Source organism: Perca flavescens, chromosome 9 (assembly GCF_004354835.1).
Source record: "Perca flavescens isolate YP-PL-M2 chromosome 9, PFLA_1.0, whole genome shotgun sequence".
Classification (NCBI taxonomy): domain Eukaryota; kingdom Metazoa; phylum Chordata; class Actinopteri; order Perciformes; family Percidae; genus Perca; species Perca flavescens.
The window spans coordinates 1970693-1990285 of NC_041339.1; the positions used below are offsets into that span (position 1 = coordinate 1970693).

At 38.7% G+C, this 19593-nt stretch overlaps 1 protein-coding gene across 4 annotated transcripts in view; it reads right to left on the minus strand.

Moving 5' to 3' along the window:
• The window catches only part of LOC114561314 (cyclin-dependent kinase-like 5), a 40695-nt gene that overhangs the window by 18078 nt on the left and 3024 nt on the right, over positions 1-19593 (minus strand). For all 4 annotated transcript variants that reach the window (XM_028587264.1, XM_028587261.1, XM_028587262.1 and 1 more), the window contains exons 2-3: positions 19101-19315; positions 16303-16337 (exon numbers count right to left, since the gene is read on the minus strand). In XM_028587264.1, the coding sequence (XP_028443065.1) occupies positions 16303-16337; positions 19101-19164 (99 nt within the window). In that variant the 5' untranslated portion in view covers positions 19165-19315. The remainder of the gene's footprint in view (positions 1-16302; positions 16338-19100; positions 19316-19593) is intronic.

Below are 19593 nucleotides of genomic sequence, written 5' to 3' on the forward strand. Positions count from 1 at the left end.
TGTTCGTGTGCAGGTAAAAAAAAAGGTGTGTAATACATTTTGAACATAAACATTTTGTTTATGTTCTTTTCATTCTCTGTGTGTAAAATGCAGATCCACATGTGCAGAATTGAGATCTACAAATGCCTTTTCGGTTCACAGATAAAAGCTGGATTCACAAATGTTCGTTTGAAAGTTGTAAATGTTAGGAAGATGTTCACAAATGCTTTTCATTTATTTGAGAATTTATGTAATGCATAAATGCATTTGCAGAGCCCTTCTATATTTGCAAATTATTTTTTTAAGGTTTACAACCCTTTTTTTGTATTTTTTATATTTACAGATCTGTTTAATATCTGCACAATGTTTTGTGAGTTTACAATTTCTTTTTCTATTTGTGGAATGTGTTTTATATTTACAGATTACACATTTACACACAGATAGTCAATCTGTTCACACAATTATTGAGACAAATCTCTCTCCAAAGGGGAATGATCTATCTATCTATCTATCTATCTATCTATCTATCTATCTATCTATCTATATATATATATATATATATATATATATATATATATATATTAGAAAAATATCTACATTTGTAATGACTACTTGGACGTTGGTGTGAATGGAATTAAAAAGTAGTAAGATAGTCATTACGGTAACTTCCATACTCCATAACTTGAATGCAGCATGAAGTTAAATCATTTCCTGAAAGGAATGCTTTCACTTGGTGGAATTATTATATTTTTTTTAAGATTATTTTTTTGGGCTTTTCTGCCTTTAATTTTGACAGGACAGCTAGGTGAGAAGACACGCAGGAAATCATCACAGGTCGGTGTTGAACCCTGGACCTCTATGTTGAGGCATAAATCTCTCAGTACATGTGCCCTTGCTCTACCCACTGAGCCAACCCGGCCACACGACTTGCTGCAACTTTAATGGCTGAGCACAGTGACTTCCTGGAGTCTACACCTGTTGAGAAAGATATAGTTCCAGCACATAACTCCACGTAAAACTACAACCTGTCATTTTTACATCTCCAAACCCCCCAAACTACCCAACTAATAACTTCACAACAGACCCAAGTTAACCTGTTAGAATGATTTGCTCCAATCCACAACACATTACATCAATCATTTATGTCAGTTCAGGTTATTTCTGCTTCAAGTCCAAACAACAGGAAGGGTTAAAGACACCGAAAATATACCGTGTAAAACCATTAGTATCACACTTGTGTTCACACTAATCTCTCATTTAACAGCCACAGTCAATTACATTTGGCAGTTTATTATGTGTGCTATACCGTACATGTTGGAGGGATTAGTTAAGTACACCAGCTGCTCTGAACCTTTTTGTGTTACAGTTATTTAAAGCTCTTCAGGAATTCCCATGTGGCGATGGACTCTGAGGCTCAATTGTGTGGGAGAGAAACCAAGCTGGGTAAATTATTATTTACTACAAACACGCTGTCCCTCTCCCAAGACCTAAAATAGCACAGATTAAGCACTTGGGTCAAATAGATAGATAGATTAGATTTTTATTGATTTATTTTATTGATCCCAAATTGGGAAATTTCAGTGCTACAGCAGAAAAATATCAGACACACCGCACACATACAGAATATACAAGAGATAATAAATAAAAAATAGGATAGAATACAAGAACAAATATTCAAAAAATAAAGATGAAGTGGCAGGGTTGGCTCGGTGGGTAGAGCAGGTGCACATATACTTGGCAGTTTATGCCTTGACGCAGGGTTCCAATCTGACCTGTGACAATTTCCTGCATGTCTTCCCCCCTCTCTTTCCCCTTTCTCATCTAGCTGTCCTGTCAAATAAAGGCCCAAATAGCCCAAAAAAATAAAAAATAAAGATGAAAAAAATACAAAGGAAAGAATGTACAAAAGTATATATAAATTGGGAATAAAAATGTACAACTACTTAAATAGTTTTTATAAAGATGTAGGGAAAACCTATATTTGTGCAAGTGCAAGTGCAAGTATTAAAGTGATGGATCGGAGTAATTTCACTCTAGGGTCCTTTGCACCATGACCTCGAGCCAAACACCCCCCCAGAAGCTTTTTTCACCTGAGTCTAACATTGGGAGAGTTAGCGTAGAGTAGCGTTATCAGCTGAATAGCTTAGCGCAGGGGCTAATGGACCCACGTTTGTATCTCGTAAATTACCCCACTAATAATGCCCGAAATAATACCAAACGTCTACTGTAGTACATATAGGTTATGCACTCATAAAACGATGGATTGGAAAGTTTGTAAGTACACCAGAAGTTTATGTAAATAACACTTGCCTGCTCTCTTCTGCTCTCTGCTGTTGTTGCTGCTGCCGGCAGTAAGACGAGTGCTTAGGGACGTCTACAAATTACAACACCAAAAAGAGATGCAACCAAAATATTTTTAAATTTAACTTTTTTTTTTAAAGTAAGTGCTGTAGTATAACTAGCACGAGACAAGTAATAACTGAGATAAGTTTGGAGACATTACCTTATTTAATCATTAAATTAATAAATATTTTTGTTGTATCTCTTTTCGGTGTAGTAATTTGTAGACGGCCCTAAGCCCTCGTCTAACTGCAGGTAGCAGCAGCAACAGCAGAGAGCAGAAGAGAGCAAGCAAGTGTTCATAAACGTCTGGTGTACTTACAAACTTTTCAATCCATTTTTTTATGAGTACATAACCTATATGTACTAGTGTAGACCTTTGGTATCATTTCGGGCATTATTAGTGGGGTCATTTACCAGATACAAACGTGGGTCCATTAGCCCCTGCGCTAAGCTATTCAGCTGATAACGCTGCTCTACGCTAACTCTCCCAATGTTAGACTCAGGTGAAAAAAGCTTCTGGGGGGGTGTTTGGCTCGAGGTCATGGTGCAAAGGACCATAGGGTGAAATTACTCCGAACCATCACTTTAAAAAGTTGTATTGCCTGTGGTAGGAATGATTTCTTGTAGCGGTCAGTGTGACACCGAAGCTGCCGGAGCCTCTTAGAGAAGGTGCTCCTCTGTTGGACCAGTGTGTGTGTGTGTGTGTGTGTATTTTCATTAATTTGAATTACAGGAACATGAGGGTACAGAAGTTAGTATTATCAGCCAAAAGAATGCGTCAGTAAAACTGATATAAAAAGAATGATGCAGACCATATAGTAAAATCTAATGTGGTCTATTACATGTAATTAAGTGAAAAAATAATTAGTAAGTGCTGCAAACTAGTCCAACTCATTTAAACTGTTATCCGGCAGCAATCTGTTGCTGCACTGCTCACATCATCTGCTGTGACGTCGATTAGGCTGTGATTAAATCTTATACTGTAAGATTTCTCATAATTCACAGTGGAGACACTGATACATCACTTTTAGAACCACGTAAATATCACCCACTGAAGATGATAAAAGACCATCATTAATTACTAAGTTATTCATTCATTTCATAATCTCATGTGCTTTCCAGAGCACAATTAGTCAGTGGAGGATGCAGTCATACCCGCGCTGTGTAACATTCCGTCGTGCATCACGCTCTCATGTTTCATCCGGTCTGATGTGCATGCTGCCAAATTTCTGCAGCTAACTACAACACCGAACCCAGCATTAGGGCGTACGTTTGGTGTCAAAGACTTGCTTCTGCACAGAGCATAACATGATCAAATTAATAATGCCAAGATCCCATGTCATGTCTCTATTCACACTGTCCAAAAGGGGAGTTTAAACACAAACTGCTTGTCTGTGAAACATGTTAATAACAGCCTGGTGGATCTCTGGGATGATGAAAGCTCAAAGTGGTGTGACAGCTGCCGTGTTGGTTTAAAAGTTGGTCTAATTAGTAGAGTTGGGCATCGTTTAGATTTTAACGATTCTGATTCCAATTCCGATTCCTCCTTTCGATTCCGGTTATCAATTCTCGATTCCGATTCTTTGAGGGGTGGAGTTGAAACGGGTCACATGCTTATTTCACAAATACGAGGAAAGTTTTATTTTGATTCAAAGGTGGGTTGCAGTTTGACGGGGCTTTTTCAATGTAAAATAAAGCCAGACTAGAGCACCGCTTACTGTGCTCCATGGCTGCAACACAACAAGCTCCTGGCCGCTATTGAAACCAAAACTTGCGCATGTTAAATTTGGAACCCATGATCAGATTTGAAACCAAATCCTCCAAACGATTCCAATAAAGAAACGATTCCGATGGAATTGTAATTTTTGAAACGATTCTAAGTAGGAATCGGTTCTCGATGCCCAACCCTACTAATTAGTGAGGTTTTGTTTCTGTAGTTTAGTGATTTAGCTCTTCTTTTAGAGTGTCCTTGTCACTGCCCGATGTGAGTCGAGTGCAGATGTGAGTTGCGCATGTGTCACTTTGTGATAAGTAGCCTACAAGAACCTGCTAACGAGAGACTTCTGTAATGTCAGTACAATAAAAATGGAGCTACATAACAAAGTTCCTTCACTGCTGGCTACAAGTTAGCAATCAAACACAACAAAGGCTGTCACTTGAATGGCGTTTTGAGCTAATGTTAGCAATCAAACAATCATAGATAGCCCAAATGTTTTTGAAATGATTTCCATCTTCTGTTATTGTTTGTAATGAGAAAAGTTTATTATTTTATGGATTTCACAAATTTCAGTATGACACATTATGCCATAAACCGTTTAAATCTGAGAATGCACGAATCACATCTGCACTCGACTCACATCGGGTAGAGGCATCCTCTTTCAGTTAAATGGGTTTCCTTATTTAAAGCAGCACAGGATCTTTTTTTCTTCTTCGTAGTTTGTGTACCTGATTTTATTGATTCACTTTAAACTCTCTTACCAAAAAAAAATGTACTTTTACCAAAACACCCTGCTTTATATTGCTTCCCTTTCCCCTCACAAGCTGCATTGTAGTCGAAGACAACTCATTGGGCGGATAATGGCCAGAATATCCGTCGCCGCCGGATCTTCTGCCGGATGTCCCTCGCCTTGCAGAACTCAGTTGGTTTCGGGAAATATCAACAAACTTCGAGCTAGCAAACCATTCAGTGAAAATTATTATTATAAAGTGGGCTGGTTCACACTATGGTACATGACATGTATGGTAAAAGTAGGAGCCAAAGAACTTCAGAAAAAAGGCCACATCCAGGATGTGACCAAGGGTAAATCAACAGGGGGGCGGGCCTGACAGTCAGTGTTCCATAATGCTTCAAAATTAGACTTGAAATAGCCTTCGTCTACCAGGGGACAGTGACGACTTTAACATTCAGACAGGAAACGTGTGTCCCCTCTACATCTCTCTCTCTGGCTCTTGATAGGACCACATAGACAAGTGCTCCACTCAAGGTGACCCATTTAATGCTAGATGTGAAAGTCCTTTTTTCCTCTGCTGTCCCAGTTTCTGTTCACTGGGTGCAAAAATAACTGTTCCCTTCAAAGGGGGCGGATAGACTTTTTTTTCTTTTCTTCACTACATAAATCTAGACGTTACTGACAGCCACTCAGCTTATTTAGGAGGAATAACATTTAAGCCGACTGCATTCTTTCTATTCTATTATCTGTGGGGAAAGCGCCATCGGTTACGCAACCTTAAATATGACGCTGAAGCAAAGCTGAAATAAAAGATAAGCTAAATGAAAAAAAGGAACATTTCTGATCAAGATAGGACAAACAACAGATGACTGCAGAGCGGTGGTGACTCACTTGATGCTATATGGCAGCTCCTAAAACTGTGATGGGCTTAATAGATCTGGTTAATACACTAATTACTCCCTTTTGGATCATTGCATTGTATCTTCATTAAACTCCAAGTCACAGACAAAAGCAATGCAACATGGGATCTCACTTTTTTGTGAGATATAACTTCCATAACTTCTTCTATTATAAAGCAGGTCAAGGTGCTATATAAATACTGTGAAAGTATCAAAACGCTAAATCCACAGAGAAAAACTAAAAAAACTAAAACTTTTTGCTTGGGGGGGTGGTCTAGACCTACTCTAGCTGTAAAGTGTTCAGACATTATTATATTAATTTATTATAAATAGTGTCACTACCCGATGTGAGTCCAGTGCAGATGTGAGTTGCGCATGCGTCACTTTGCGACACGCTTGGAGCAGGTGTTGGAGCTTCGCAAAGGGCGACTCGTGAGGCTTGTTCAAGTTATACAGATATAACGTTTGCCAGGTTATTCTTTGTGAGAAAACTACTACTATGTTTGTTTGTGATCCTCGCTAGAGGCTGAAGCAGCCTACAAGAACCTGCTAACGACAGACTTCTGTAATGTCAAGACAATAAAAATGGAGCTACATAACAAAGTTCCTTCACTGCTGGCTACAAGTTAGCAATCAAGCACTTGAATGCCGTTTTGACCTAACGTTAGCAATCAAACAATCATAGATAGATAGATCCCTTGGCGTTATGCCGTAAACCGTTTAAATCGGACCATGCGCAACTCACATCTGCACTCGACTCACATTGGGTAGTGACACCAAGACTTGACTTGTGTTTCCTACAGCTAGCATTAGCAACCGGAAGAGGCAAAGGCAGAAATGGACCAAAAAATAGACAGTTTTCTGTTGCTATTAAGCATTATTAAATGTGGATTAACTATTAAAAGACCCTTTCAATGGATTTTGTTTAACCGTTATTTGACAGTTCAAAGTCAGAGAGTTATTTTGGTGATGAACATACTCTCAATACAAGACAGAGAGCAGCTAGATAGATAGTCACCCCACAGAAGTACAAATGTAATTAAAATTTTATATGTGTGCACTATTCATCGTATTAATTAGTAGCAGAAGCACCCGGAGTACCATGCTAGCTGGCACATAAATCATGTGCCTAGGGCTGATAGCAATACAACATTAGTGCCTGTTGATCTTGTTATAAAAATATTGTAAAACACCAGTAGGATGGTGTTTGGTGGGTAAACAGGGCATTATACGTATATGGTTTTCATATCATTCCAGAAAAATACCACTGACTGGATTGTACATACTGCTCCACTGCTGAACATGTTGACTGAGAATGGCTCTGTGTTGGCATCTGTCTTTAGCCCCCGGGGGTTTTATAACCAAAACCATGCCAGGAAAATTCAACCCCATGCCATACTGGAGCTGCCAGAAAGCCTTCACCGTAAGAAGCAAGCATGTCGACTCCTCTTGGCATGTGCCACGTATGTTCTTACTCACTCACTAATAACAGGATGACTCACGTGATCACATGCTGCTTTCTGCTGCTCAGGAGAACACTTGCTGTGTTCGTTGAGCTCCACGCACCAAATTGCTTGTTTAACAAGTTTAAAACCGGGATGAAATATTCTCCGCAAAGTTGCAGTTAATGCAAGCACTGACTTATTATATGAGGGAAATTGATTTGCTTGTTTACTTAGCTGTCTGTTTCTTTTTGCATGTCGACTAATGCATGGGCATCCCTGTCGAGACGTATTTTTATCTACACCAACTCAAGCTGACGTCTTTCTCTTAGAGTTTCATGCCTACATCACATTAGCTTCTGTTCTTAGAACATTTGGCAGTCAGCAGTCTTTCTCTTCCTGTTCCAATCAGCTGAACTTGTACGTTGTATTACAGTAAATGCGTACGATTGCATTGCCTCAGTTTTTAAACAGACAGCTGTTCAATGTACAAAACTCCTAATTCGCTTAATTATTAGCTTTAAAGACAAAATGCTAAGCACATAGGAAGTGCTGAACCTTAAATCACATGCTCTGATTTTCAGAGCAGTCCCTTCATATTAGTCGTTGTAGTTAGAGTAAAAACACAAATTCATAATGAGAATTTTGCTTTGTACAATATGTAGGATTTGCTGCAAAATATCACAGGGAATCCTAACTCGACATTATTTCAAATACTTCGGTGTACTGTGGGCTGCAAGCCTTTCTCTTGTTGCTATTTTAATCTAGATATAAGAAAGTGCAACAGGCATGATACATGATGCAATAATCCATATGATCTTGAGACTTTGAGCCAACAAATTGAAATTAATGCAGCATTTTGCATATTGAAATTCTTTTGTGAAAATTATGGAAACGCAAATGTAAGCTCTTATGAAATGCAATATGTGTAAGGATATGTTATCTGGATAATAAACATGCTCACAGCCATGCTGTTTCTATGCATTCTCATCTGCATTCTGTCAGCACAGTGATCACAGGGTCTAATTTTACATGTGCAGTATGCCAAGCATGCGATGAGGTAAGGAGGTAACAAGCCTGTATACTGTCAACAAAAACACACATGGCGTATACATATATTTTATGTGCATATATCTTATATGTTATATGTTTACCAAAGGCAATGGTAGTACCACATTGACCTGAATATGAGAGGATCCCAAAAGTCTACATCCTGAATATAGGACAACCTCACTTTTGCAGATTTATAGGGGGAAAAAAACCTGTCTTGTATTTGAGTCAATATGGTAGTTAGTGTACAGTCAGTACTTTTTTCTTTTGATATAAAAAAGAGCCATCTTTTCTGATTTTTTGACATAGAAGATCATACACACCTGCTCTACAATCTCCTTCCAATATATCTTCATGTAGCAGTCATCACATACTAATATGATACACTGATTTTATTTGTGATTAGAAGGGCAAAAATTGTCCTTTCATGTTATCCTGGAGACATATCAATCTGTTACTTTTCTTCTGTGTGGGCATATACTTTTTCAATGATGCAAACTACTTACACTTGTAGACCAATTTCACTTATACTTGTCTGACTCTGGCTGATATCCAATCATTATGTAGCCAGACCACCTCCGCAGCCAGGGCCAGGGCTTTTCATAAAGAAGCTTAATTTTATAAATCTCTTACGATTGATGAAAACATATTCATTAAATACTTCAAATCTTCCAAACTCAATCATTTAAAAGCACGACTGAGGAGACGGAGCCCTGATGCTGTCAATGTTTTACCACTCTGGAGTCAGAGTGGCTGGGGAAACCAGTTCATGGGATGATAAGCACTTTGAGGGTGACGCTGTGTGTAGTGAGCATTCCTAAGAGGTGTTCCACGCTTAAATAAATACCCACCACAGCTATGTTTACCCTCTCACTCACATTTCCCATACTGCCGCAGGCTAAACAACTGCCGATGGCCATGTGCATGATTTATCCAGGATTTAGATTAGCTGCTAGAGAGAAGCCTTTGTATTTGACTTACTTCAGAGGAAAGTTTCAATTTAGGAACAAAGTATTTCATTTGTAAATCCACAGGTCCCAGAGTGTGGTGGGAGGATTTAGAACACTAGTCTACTGGTTAAACTAGTGACAGTGTGCCACACGTTCAAGGAAATTTAAATTTACCACTTCCATTTTTTTTTTTTTAAATTACTATTTCAATGAATTCTACGTATCATTTCAGTAGAATTTTGCTGCTGTGTAAAGCAAAGAGGCAAGATGATAAGATATCATATCATCAAGGTTCAGCTAAGTTTAGCTCTGTGACACAAATCAGCCCAGTCTCATAAAACACAAACTCCTGCTCAGACAAAGTGTATATACAATACTCTTTAATGTCATAATACTCTGTTTCCTTTCAATTTGCTCTATTACTATAACATGTGAAGAACCTGTGCAGACATTTCCAGTTTTAGTGTACAAACTTTTCGCTGGTTAGCCATATGTACTGTAGGTTAGCTTGCTCTGTCATCTACCATGAGTAAACATGCCTTTTAACACGTCAATGAACTCGAGAGCAAACTGGAGCAAGCACCACTCTCAGTGCTGATATTCCCAGTTTCGTCAACACAATGACTTCACAAAGGAAACGCTAGCACCACGTCGCCTACAGCTTACAGCATAACAGCGACATAGATGATTTAGAATTTTCTGAATGAAAAACACCAGCACTATTAGTGACCAAAGAAAGAGTGCTCTGTAAGATTCCACTGAAATAAAAAAAAGCTATTTTGAGCAATTATATTGATAACGAATTACAGGTAGAGTTCATAAAGTAAAGATATTTTTAATTATACAACAATAGTGCTAGCAGTTACAAAAATCTCACTTTTACAGTTCCTCAGGAGTGATCACATTCTCTTTTTTTCAGTCTACCAAAGACAGTCACAAATTAATACCATAACAGTCAACAAGACTAAGACTGAAACTACACTAGCGGCAATGCAAGCATGCTGATGTTTAAAGGTATAATGTTTGTGCAAATCATCAGTGAAAGACCAAAGTATTGGACAAACACAAATTTTGACCTGACGCTGGCGCTGTATGGACAGTCAGGGCATGAGCAAAGTGTATACATCTCATCCTAAGAGGGACATGAATGTGTGTACCAAATTTCATGGCAGTCCATCCGACAGTTGTTGAGCTATTTCAGTCCGGATTAAAGTGATGGACCGATCAACAGACCAACATTGCCATGCCTAGAGTCGCTCCCCTAGCATGGCTAAAAGTTTGATTTTGAATTTTGTGAGCTCTGTTTTAGCTTGAACTTTATATTTTAAAAACAGTTGCATATTGACTTTACCAATATCCTCACTGAGGCTCCATGAGTATGAGGAAGATAAGTCTCAAAAGCCTCTTACAGTAATTAGTTAACAATAAATTAGTAATTCATAGGGTTTTATCAAGCCCCAACAGACAAGAGAAAAAGACCTGGAGCATCCATGTGGCTCAGCTGGCAAAAGGTGCATACGTAGCTGCAGCATTTCATTTAACCCTAATTTTCTCTCATCACACTACAATAAAACACGTTATTCCCATTACAGAGTGGGTAGAAAAAAATAATTAGACAACCCAAACATGTTCTTTTGGTGATCCATTTACGTGGACAGGAAATTAATAAAAGATGAGCCAGAACTACAAGACAAAAGCTTCTCTGTGTCCCAGTGTGTTCAACGCTCTTTGTCATTGTAGCATGTTGGAGTTTTAGTCTGGGTGCTCTCTTTATCAAAAAGCCCTGGCAAAATTTACTTTACAGTCACAAGACTGAGTAACACAGAGCTGGCAAACATTAGTTAGCTGGCAAATCACAAAATCTGTGTCCCTTAACCAGGTAACAACAATAACTGGATTTTAACGCAGGGCTGCAACATCAGCTTCTTGATTACATTCATTTAGTCTGTATTTGGACACTTACCAAAGGTCTCCTATTGCAAAACGTGAGATTTCCATGTCTTTTTTGATAAAGCAGGTCAAGGTGCTATATAAATACTTTATCAAAACGCTCAATTTCCTTTTTTGGGGAGAGGGGCTTAAAGAGACAGGCCCTGAAGGGAGCATTTCAGACAGAGGGGGAATACAGGTATATTCAGATGTGTTTTTTGAACATTAAAGCATGCAAACATGTTATGGTAGAAACCCAAAATACAAGTATGAACCTTAAAATGAGCATAATATGGGATCCTTAAACTCGCTCCTTAAAAACGACCTGCCATAAAGAGATCTCAAATAGATTTCTTTTCAACATGCAATCCTCATATAAATGCATTGCCATGCCAGTGTCATTATGATGTCATTGGCAAGAAAGCCTTATTCACATCCAAGTATGAACAGATTACACCTAAAATCTCCAAATAATGTCATCAAAAACCTTGATCCGTATGTCCCACTAAGCCCAGCTGACTCTTAAATCTATGTTCAGATGTTGTGAAGCATATGTGGGGGTAGGCACATCCAGCAGCCTCTTAAATAGATACAGATTAGTATGTGGAAATTGATGAATGCATACGTATATTTCCAACCTTTCTATATTTGTCCCCAGATCTTTCTCGGATCTAATTATTCCTGTTAAATACATGCACTGTATAAACCAAATTTGAGGGGCGGTTCACTGGTGAAATAAGTATGCTGTGTAAGCACAAGCAGCTGCGACTCAGCGGCAGTTGTTACACAAATACAGCCATTTTCTCTGGCCAGTGCACTTCCCTGCCCATATTCACAGCACCATCAAACCCTTGGAAAGCGTACGTATTATTCTGCTTTGTAAGTGTCTGTGTGTGTGTTTGTCTGTGTGCCCACGTCAGTGTGTGTATGCACACATCATTATGCAGTATAGATCTGCGAGTTAGCCCTTGAAAAAACATGTCTGTTCATTCACACTAAAAATACAATATTTTCCAGATGGCACTGGTCCATATTGATCTGCAGCCAGAAAACTCATTTAATTCAGCCTGTGCTTTCACACGTCAAGCAATGTAGTTCCCAACAGCTATTCTTTCAAAACAGCATATACGAGGCACGGTATATGACTAAATGTGGTTTACTAGCATTATCACATAGAATGGATACAGTATGTTGTATTGGGAGCTCCATTCCCCCGTTTTCATCTGTGACTGGTCTGTTTGGGTTTACACTGGACTTCCAGGCATGTTCCCCGGATACTTGCCATAAAGAATGAATCAGCTTGGTTTTCTATGTGGACTGGATGGACGGGAATTATTTCAGATTTTATCTGTTTTGTGCTGTCCTGCAGGGGCAATCTTGGTTGGTCACCTTACTCTTTCAGGAATAATGTAAAAGTAAACCTTAATGGTTTAACTCTCGATATTGAGTTGGTGTTTTTTTTCATTTTTGTTGTACTTTATTACCCTCAGTGACCTGACTGTTCTTTTCGGTTTCTTTAAAGTGTATGTGCTTTACCCTAAAACTTCAAAATAAAGTTAAAAACAACCTGCATATATTATGGAATTTCCAACACACCCGAGGCCCACAGAAAGCCCAATGTCAGACTTCTAGTCAACCACCAATCTTCTGAGATCAAGAAAGGTTATCGTTGACCCGTTACACGCCATGTTTCATGCACTTTCATGTAAATCCTAAAAATATCTGGCTCTTCAGCTGTTAAATGATGCACGTTGTTCACCAGCTAGCTGCTGTTTAGAGCTTGACAGAGCGCACAGTGGTTTTATCAGAGCACTCACTGAAAACAGGGTTCATAAGACTAAATGATGAACTGCAAAATTGGGTGATATTTTTTGTGGATTTTGTGAAAACAAGCTAAAAAAACATTCACATATTATCACCTTTTAAAGTTGTATTGCCTCCGTGTATGTTTACAGTGTGCCCAAATACTGCTCAACTGCATATGAAGATGCTTACATCAACTGATATCGTAAAGAATCCAGCCAACTGATCGACAAACAAAGCCACTACAACCTAATTGACCATTCTTTCTTTTAGTCCTATGCACACAGTGGCAGGGGTAAGCAACCTGTGGCTCTGGAGCCGCATGCAACTCTTTAGCTCCTCTCCAGTGGCTCCCTGTGGCTTTCACCGAAAGTTATATGAAAATGAATAACGGTTATTTTTAAACATCTTAGTTTTTATTTTATTTAATATATACTGTTGTAAGCCTGAAGTTATTTGTACATTCTCCATTTTGACTACATAACATTTCAGTCAACTTAAATGTGCGTCATAGCCTTTGTAGGCTACGGCCCGGCGCCTTCTCCTGTAAACTTTGCTGAACCTCAACAGCAGTCTTGAGCTTTCATAGACTAGCTATGAATTACATTTACAAAAAAAAAGTGATATTGAAAGAAATTTCAACAACAAATACACTGCATTTGCTGAAAACTATCCGGCTGGGGATGAGAGAACAATTTCAGAACTGCTGCAGAAAACAGAAAAGAGCAAATGTACTTTTTACAAATTGATCAAATGGTCAAACGACTAATATCAAACCATATTAATGAATGCTCATTTAGATCTATTAGTAATGTGGATATGCTCATTTAGACTTCATAGACTGTGCTGCTGTGTTATAATATAAGACCAAAAACAATTGCGGCTCCAGACAGATATTTTAATGGCTCAAAAATGGCTCTTTTGATACTAAAGGTTGTTACACTATGGAAATGTAAAGACTACTGGGTTCATTCTGTAATAAAACTGTATTCAAACCAGAGCCTTAAGTCAAAACAGGATTATTGAGTCTGATTCCAAAATCCAAATGTGTTGAAAACAGATTAATATCAGCCATTATCAATTATTTTATCCTCCAATGTAAACCAGAACAGCTGACATATCAGTCTGGCTTTAATGCTATCTGTTCTGACCAATGCTATCTGTTCAGACACAAGTGTGATAAATATTTGCGATTATGGTGATGATGATGATGTATTTTCGCACAAATAAAGAGAGTGTTACAGACAAGGCAACTGTTGCGTCTGTTGTGCAGACCTGAGTGAGGTCTATTGGTGCGAGTTTTGTTGTATAAAACCAACACATTGGCATTTGCAGCTGCCTATGCCTGGGATCAATTTGAATTATAAAGCCCAGTAATTATAGGCTGTGATTCCGGTCTTACAGCAAGGCCTTTCTCCTTTTTCCTCACTTCTGAGTGCTGGCTCAACATCAGGACTGATGCGGTTGTCTTTTACAGTTCTCATACTTGAGCAAACGTGTTCTAATTAGATTTAGATTTCTTTATTTTTAGATTTCTTTTTTAATGGAAAGAACAGATATATATGAAAGGGGAGAGAGAGGGGGATGACATGCAGGAAATTGTCTCAGGTCGGACTGGACCCTGGACCTTCAGCATCGAGGTATACACCTCTATATATATATATGTGTGCCTGCTCTACCAACTGAGCTAACCCAGCCACAGATTTCTTTATTTTAAAAAGGGACAACGCACTTTAATCAACATGAGTACAGAGTCCAAAATGTAAATGTGCCAGATTTAGCCATACAAGCTAGTTTTCATCTGCAGTCCCTAGCAGGTTGATGGCTTAAAACAACACATACACATAAAACAAGAAATACATAGGCATAGACAAGTAAAATGACACAACCACTATTCCAGATTCTGACAACTGGCAGGTTGATGGCATGAGAAAAACATAACACAAGTATCATACACAGTATATACAGGTAAAAGTTCATAGACACACATTAGAACGCATCAACAACACATAAGCACACACAGAGACACTACTGTTAGATTAGAAACCTGGCTAATGGATACACTGAGTAAGGTCATTGCTGTAATAAACACTGCAATGAAGGCAGATGCGCTGCAATTGCAGAACAAGAAAAACATCAAGGATCTTGATGAGGAAGGCTCTGGAAGTGTTTTCTTTTTTTCAGCAAATCTCTGTCAGTAGGAGTTAGTTTGTCTCTCTTATTCGTGCTAGATTGCTATCATTTCCTGGCACAGCCTCTTCTTTAAATGGACTGAGACGACAGGGCTATTACTGCAATGCGGGTTGTCAACTTTTCACAATCCTGCTGTTTGTTGTTGTTGTTTTGGTTTCCTGTTTCTTTTGCTAAAAAATGAACAGCTTCAGGACAACCATTCTGAGTCCCTTTTACATGAATGAAAACAAATGAAGTGGCAGAGTAGTGGAAGAATTTAAGTTGACAAATGTGCTAAAGCAGATCTTTCTCACTGATGAAGCCGAGCAGAGACAAAAGGACCATAGCTAATTATCCAGCAATCCATGGGAGCCACTTAAGGCATCACAGTAATTCTACACAAGACCAATAAACTAAAGTGATGTGACCAGGTCCATGAAGACCACTAGCTTCCGACAAACTTCCTTTAAAAAAAACACAAGGTTGTATTATTCTCTGGCCTTCTGCAGACCTTTCATTACCTTCAAGAGGCATAAACCTAATGTCAACAAGCCTTTTTGAAATAAACACACAGGACACTGCCACTGTTATCCTTAAAGGATAAGGCTGGTGATAGTCTATATATTTGTTATTGTCAACAAATCCCATAAAAGACCAAAACCAACAATGGCTTTGCCTGACTCAGACTTCCCCAGCCTGTTTCTGGTTCTCACTGGTTCCAACTGAAGATGTAAATCTTCCAAAATGGGTCGTGAATACATACTTTCATTAACTAAAAGGCTACATAAACATCTCGGCATTGTAGTTTTTACCAAATGTTACTCAAATAGGAGTAAATAGGGCTTTTGTTGGGGACTATTTTCAGCTGTGGATTAATACATATTTGGTGCTCTAGTAAGTATTCACTGCAACGAGACGGTGTATGTGGGGTTGACTCATGCCTATGTTTTGTTAATGAAAAAAACATCTCACCAAGTGTGATGGTGTGGCTCACCGATGTGTTTTAAAAAGATTGAGGGCTGGGGCAAAGAGAAAAAAAAGCTATTTCAGGCTACATACACATTGTGAGTTTTGGTCTTTTCAAGCTATCTGAATAAGAAAAACATAGAACATCACCAGACTTATCATTGTAAAACCTTTGTTGACTTTCTGGTATAACACTGTTTTCATGTGGAACATGTATTACATGAAATACATAATATAACAAGACAAAGGTTTTGAAAAACAATTGATGACTGGACCAATAAGTAACATGATGATTATATGGAAATCTGTAAGATCTTACCTTGTGTCGGCACTTCAAAACAACACCATAGGCACCTAAAAAAAATGCAAACCGCATGTTTAACTGAGATTCCACCACAGCTCGTCTTTTCATGAATATTCAAAGTATTCATCTATTCCAAACAATACTTTTGCCTTTCAAGCAGACCCACATGAGATAATAAAAACAAATTAAAATGTTGATTTGTGATTAACAATTCCAGCATGACGTAAAGTCATTAATAAACAAACACTAGCTCGATTTAGAAAGTTTGAGTTGGCCAACAATGCTAACAAGTGCTAACAAGTCTAGAGCCTACAGAACCTTTTTATTACAGCATATCACTACAAAGTGAAAATCATTTGAAATCCTATTTTTTTTTTTGATAATGGTTCTCATATGTTCACATGAATTTGAAATTGGAATGAAAACATCCCCCACTATAAAAAAGACAGGTGGCTCAGAAAGTAGGACACAAGTGTTGGCAAGCTACTGTAGTTCTGATGTTATCGACCCTGGCGCACACACACACACACACACACACACACACACACACACACACACACACACACACACACACACACACACACACACACACACACACACACACACACACACACACACACACACACACACACACACACACACACACACACACACACACACACACACACACACACACACACACACACACACACACACACACACACACACACTCCCTGAGGGTTCATGAGGAATTCTTGGACAGAGCAGGCTTATGACGAACTGCTCCGTGCTCTTTTACAAGCACATCAGTGCTACAAGAAGTCATCTACTCTCTTTAGGAGACTGCTCTAATAGACTTACATTCTTTCTAACATAGTTGATACCTAAAAGACTAAAATTGAGAGAAAACAGCATGGACTGTTTAAAAATGCTTCCTAGTTCAGGGAGTCTATATCATAGGAAAATAGAGAACTGGCTGCTGAAAAACATTCCATTCATGAGCTAACTTAACAGAAAAAGGAAACCTGAAGACAAACAACAAGCAAACTGGACAGCCTTAAATATATATGCTATTCGTCAGCTTATGCTGACCAGAAAAGGAATTGTTTTCAAAACTATCCTTTGAGACAAATATATTACAAGATGATGACATAACATGAAACAAAAATAATATAATTTGTAGATTATGTGCTACAAAGAGCAAAACCACCATAATTATTCATCCCATTGGTTTCCCCCTGTAGATAAGCAACTGGATATAATTGCAGATTCTGTGTATTTCAATTACTGGTGTGAGCCTACATGCTGCACTCATTCCTAAATGATTAACAAAATTGACTGACCTCAAGATCAGTGAGGACAAATCTATGATGCTGGATCAAGTGGAGCGCACTGAGCTGTGAGTGCAATGGCAGTAAGTAGAACTGGATGCAAAAACTTCTACAACTTTACAGTTTAATGTGGCACTGAAAGTGCGGACTATATTCCAGACAGATTCATCTTTGGACAGGCAGTCAGCCTTCAAAATCCAGCTCAAAGTGTCCCTGTGTCTTCTAGCGTCACATTATACACACATTATAAAACTTCTAGGATGCGAGAGTAGGGGAGTAAAAACTGGGACAACTGGGTGGCGTTATCTCAGGGCCTCTACCACTTTATATCAACCAAGTGGCTTGAGGAAAAATAAAAGTCATGAGAAGCATTTTTTTGGGGGGGAATTGAACTATGAAATCACCCTGTGTCATTGATATTTACAACAATAAAAGAGAATCCCACAATAGACCTCTTCAGTTCAGTATGAATTCAGGTCACAGTAACTTCAATTCAGCTTCAATGTTTCCATGTTAAAATTCTTCCTAAAAAAAAATTGTCCTCAACCTTATTGAGTTGTATAATTGTCCTTGACCTAATAGAATTGTACAATCATGAACAACAGATCGGGCTTTTAACAGCTTTGTTCTGCAGGCAAATTGAATAAAAAATAATTGCTCACTGAAAAGCCCTACTGACAAATGTGTAAGTGTACCACCTCACATGAAAAGCTGTGGCTGTTAAAACTATGTCACGGGATGCGAGGGTGCGTCTCATTCAGTTCAAGATTATGCATCGCATTTATTGGACTCCCTCCAGATGGTTTAGAATTGGTTGGAAATGTAAGACAGAGGACGGTCAATTACATCATGTCCTACGGTCCTGTGATAAGGTCCAGGAATTTTGGATACCAGGATACATGATAAGCTATGTGCAGGGACCCAGGTTCCATTCAGCCCAAGATTATTGGTTCTGGGAGATGGGTCCATCCTAAGCAGGATGGATAAACACATAAGAAGCTGGGTCCAGACTAGTTTAATGATAGCCAGACAGATTCTTTTAAGAGGATGGAGGAAGGAAGGGCTGCCGTCTATCCAGGAGTGGGCTTGTGAGATATGGCTAGGGTGGCGACGTTGGAAAAAATATCATATCAATGGTTTGCCAGATTGGATGTCTAGACTAGAAAATGGAGAAAGTACCTGAGCTCTCTGGAGGGCTCCTTAGAAGCTTTGTGCTGGGCTATGGTGTTTTCATTTATACATACAGTATGTTTATTTGGTTTATTGTCTATTTTATTACTATTTTGTTGAATGGTCTTGAACATTGTACTGTGTCATATGTTGTGAATTGTATGTTTTGTATGTGGTTAAAAAAATAAAAATTGTTAATCACAAAAAAATAAAAGCTGTGGCTGAAGACTGGACTGGACCAGTACTCACTTTTGCAGAATAAAAATTGACAGGATATGCTTTTATATTTCACCTTGTTACATTTTCCAGTGGCATCAGAATGAGAACTCTTACCTTCACCCACAATCCCAAGGACTTCAAATTTATTCATTACATCACCGGTGTCAGGGATCTTCATGAAGTCAAAATGTATGTTGCGCGAGGTGCGTGGAGCTCAGGCAGAGGAGGTCCGGCTACAGGATGGCATGAGGCGGCCAGCTGTTGGCTCCCGAGGGGCGTATGCCGGCTGTGAGCCATAATATCCGCCACATGCCTCCTTCAGTGGCTTGCTATTACATGCACAAAAACATACCAAATTACACACATAGTATTATACGCTATACTATACATACTGTTTCTTTACACATATTCCTTAGCTACCTTTACAAGTGCATCGGTTAACTGCCAAAACCAGATGTGAAATTTGTTGTGAAATTAATTCAAAATATGTCAAAGTGATTGTTTATACATTTCGAAAACATTCCTCAAAAAATCTAGCCTGGGAAAACCCTGACGAACTTCCGGCAAATTTGAGATCTGCACTGCAAGTCAGTCTGGCCAAGAGCCC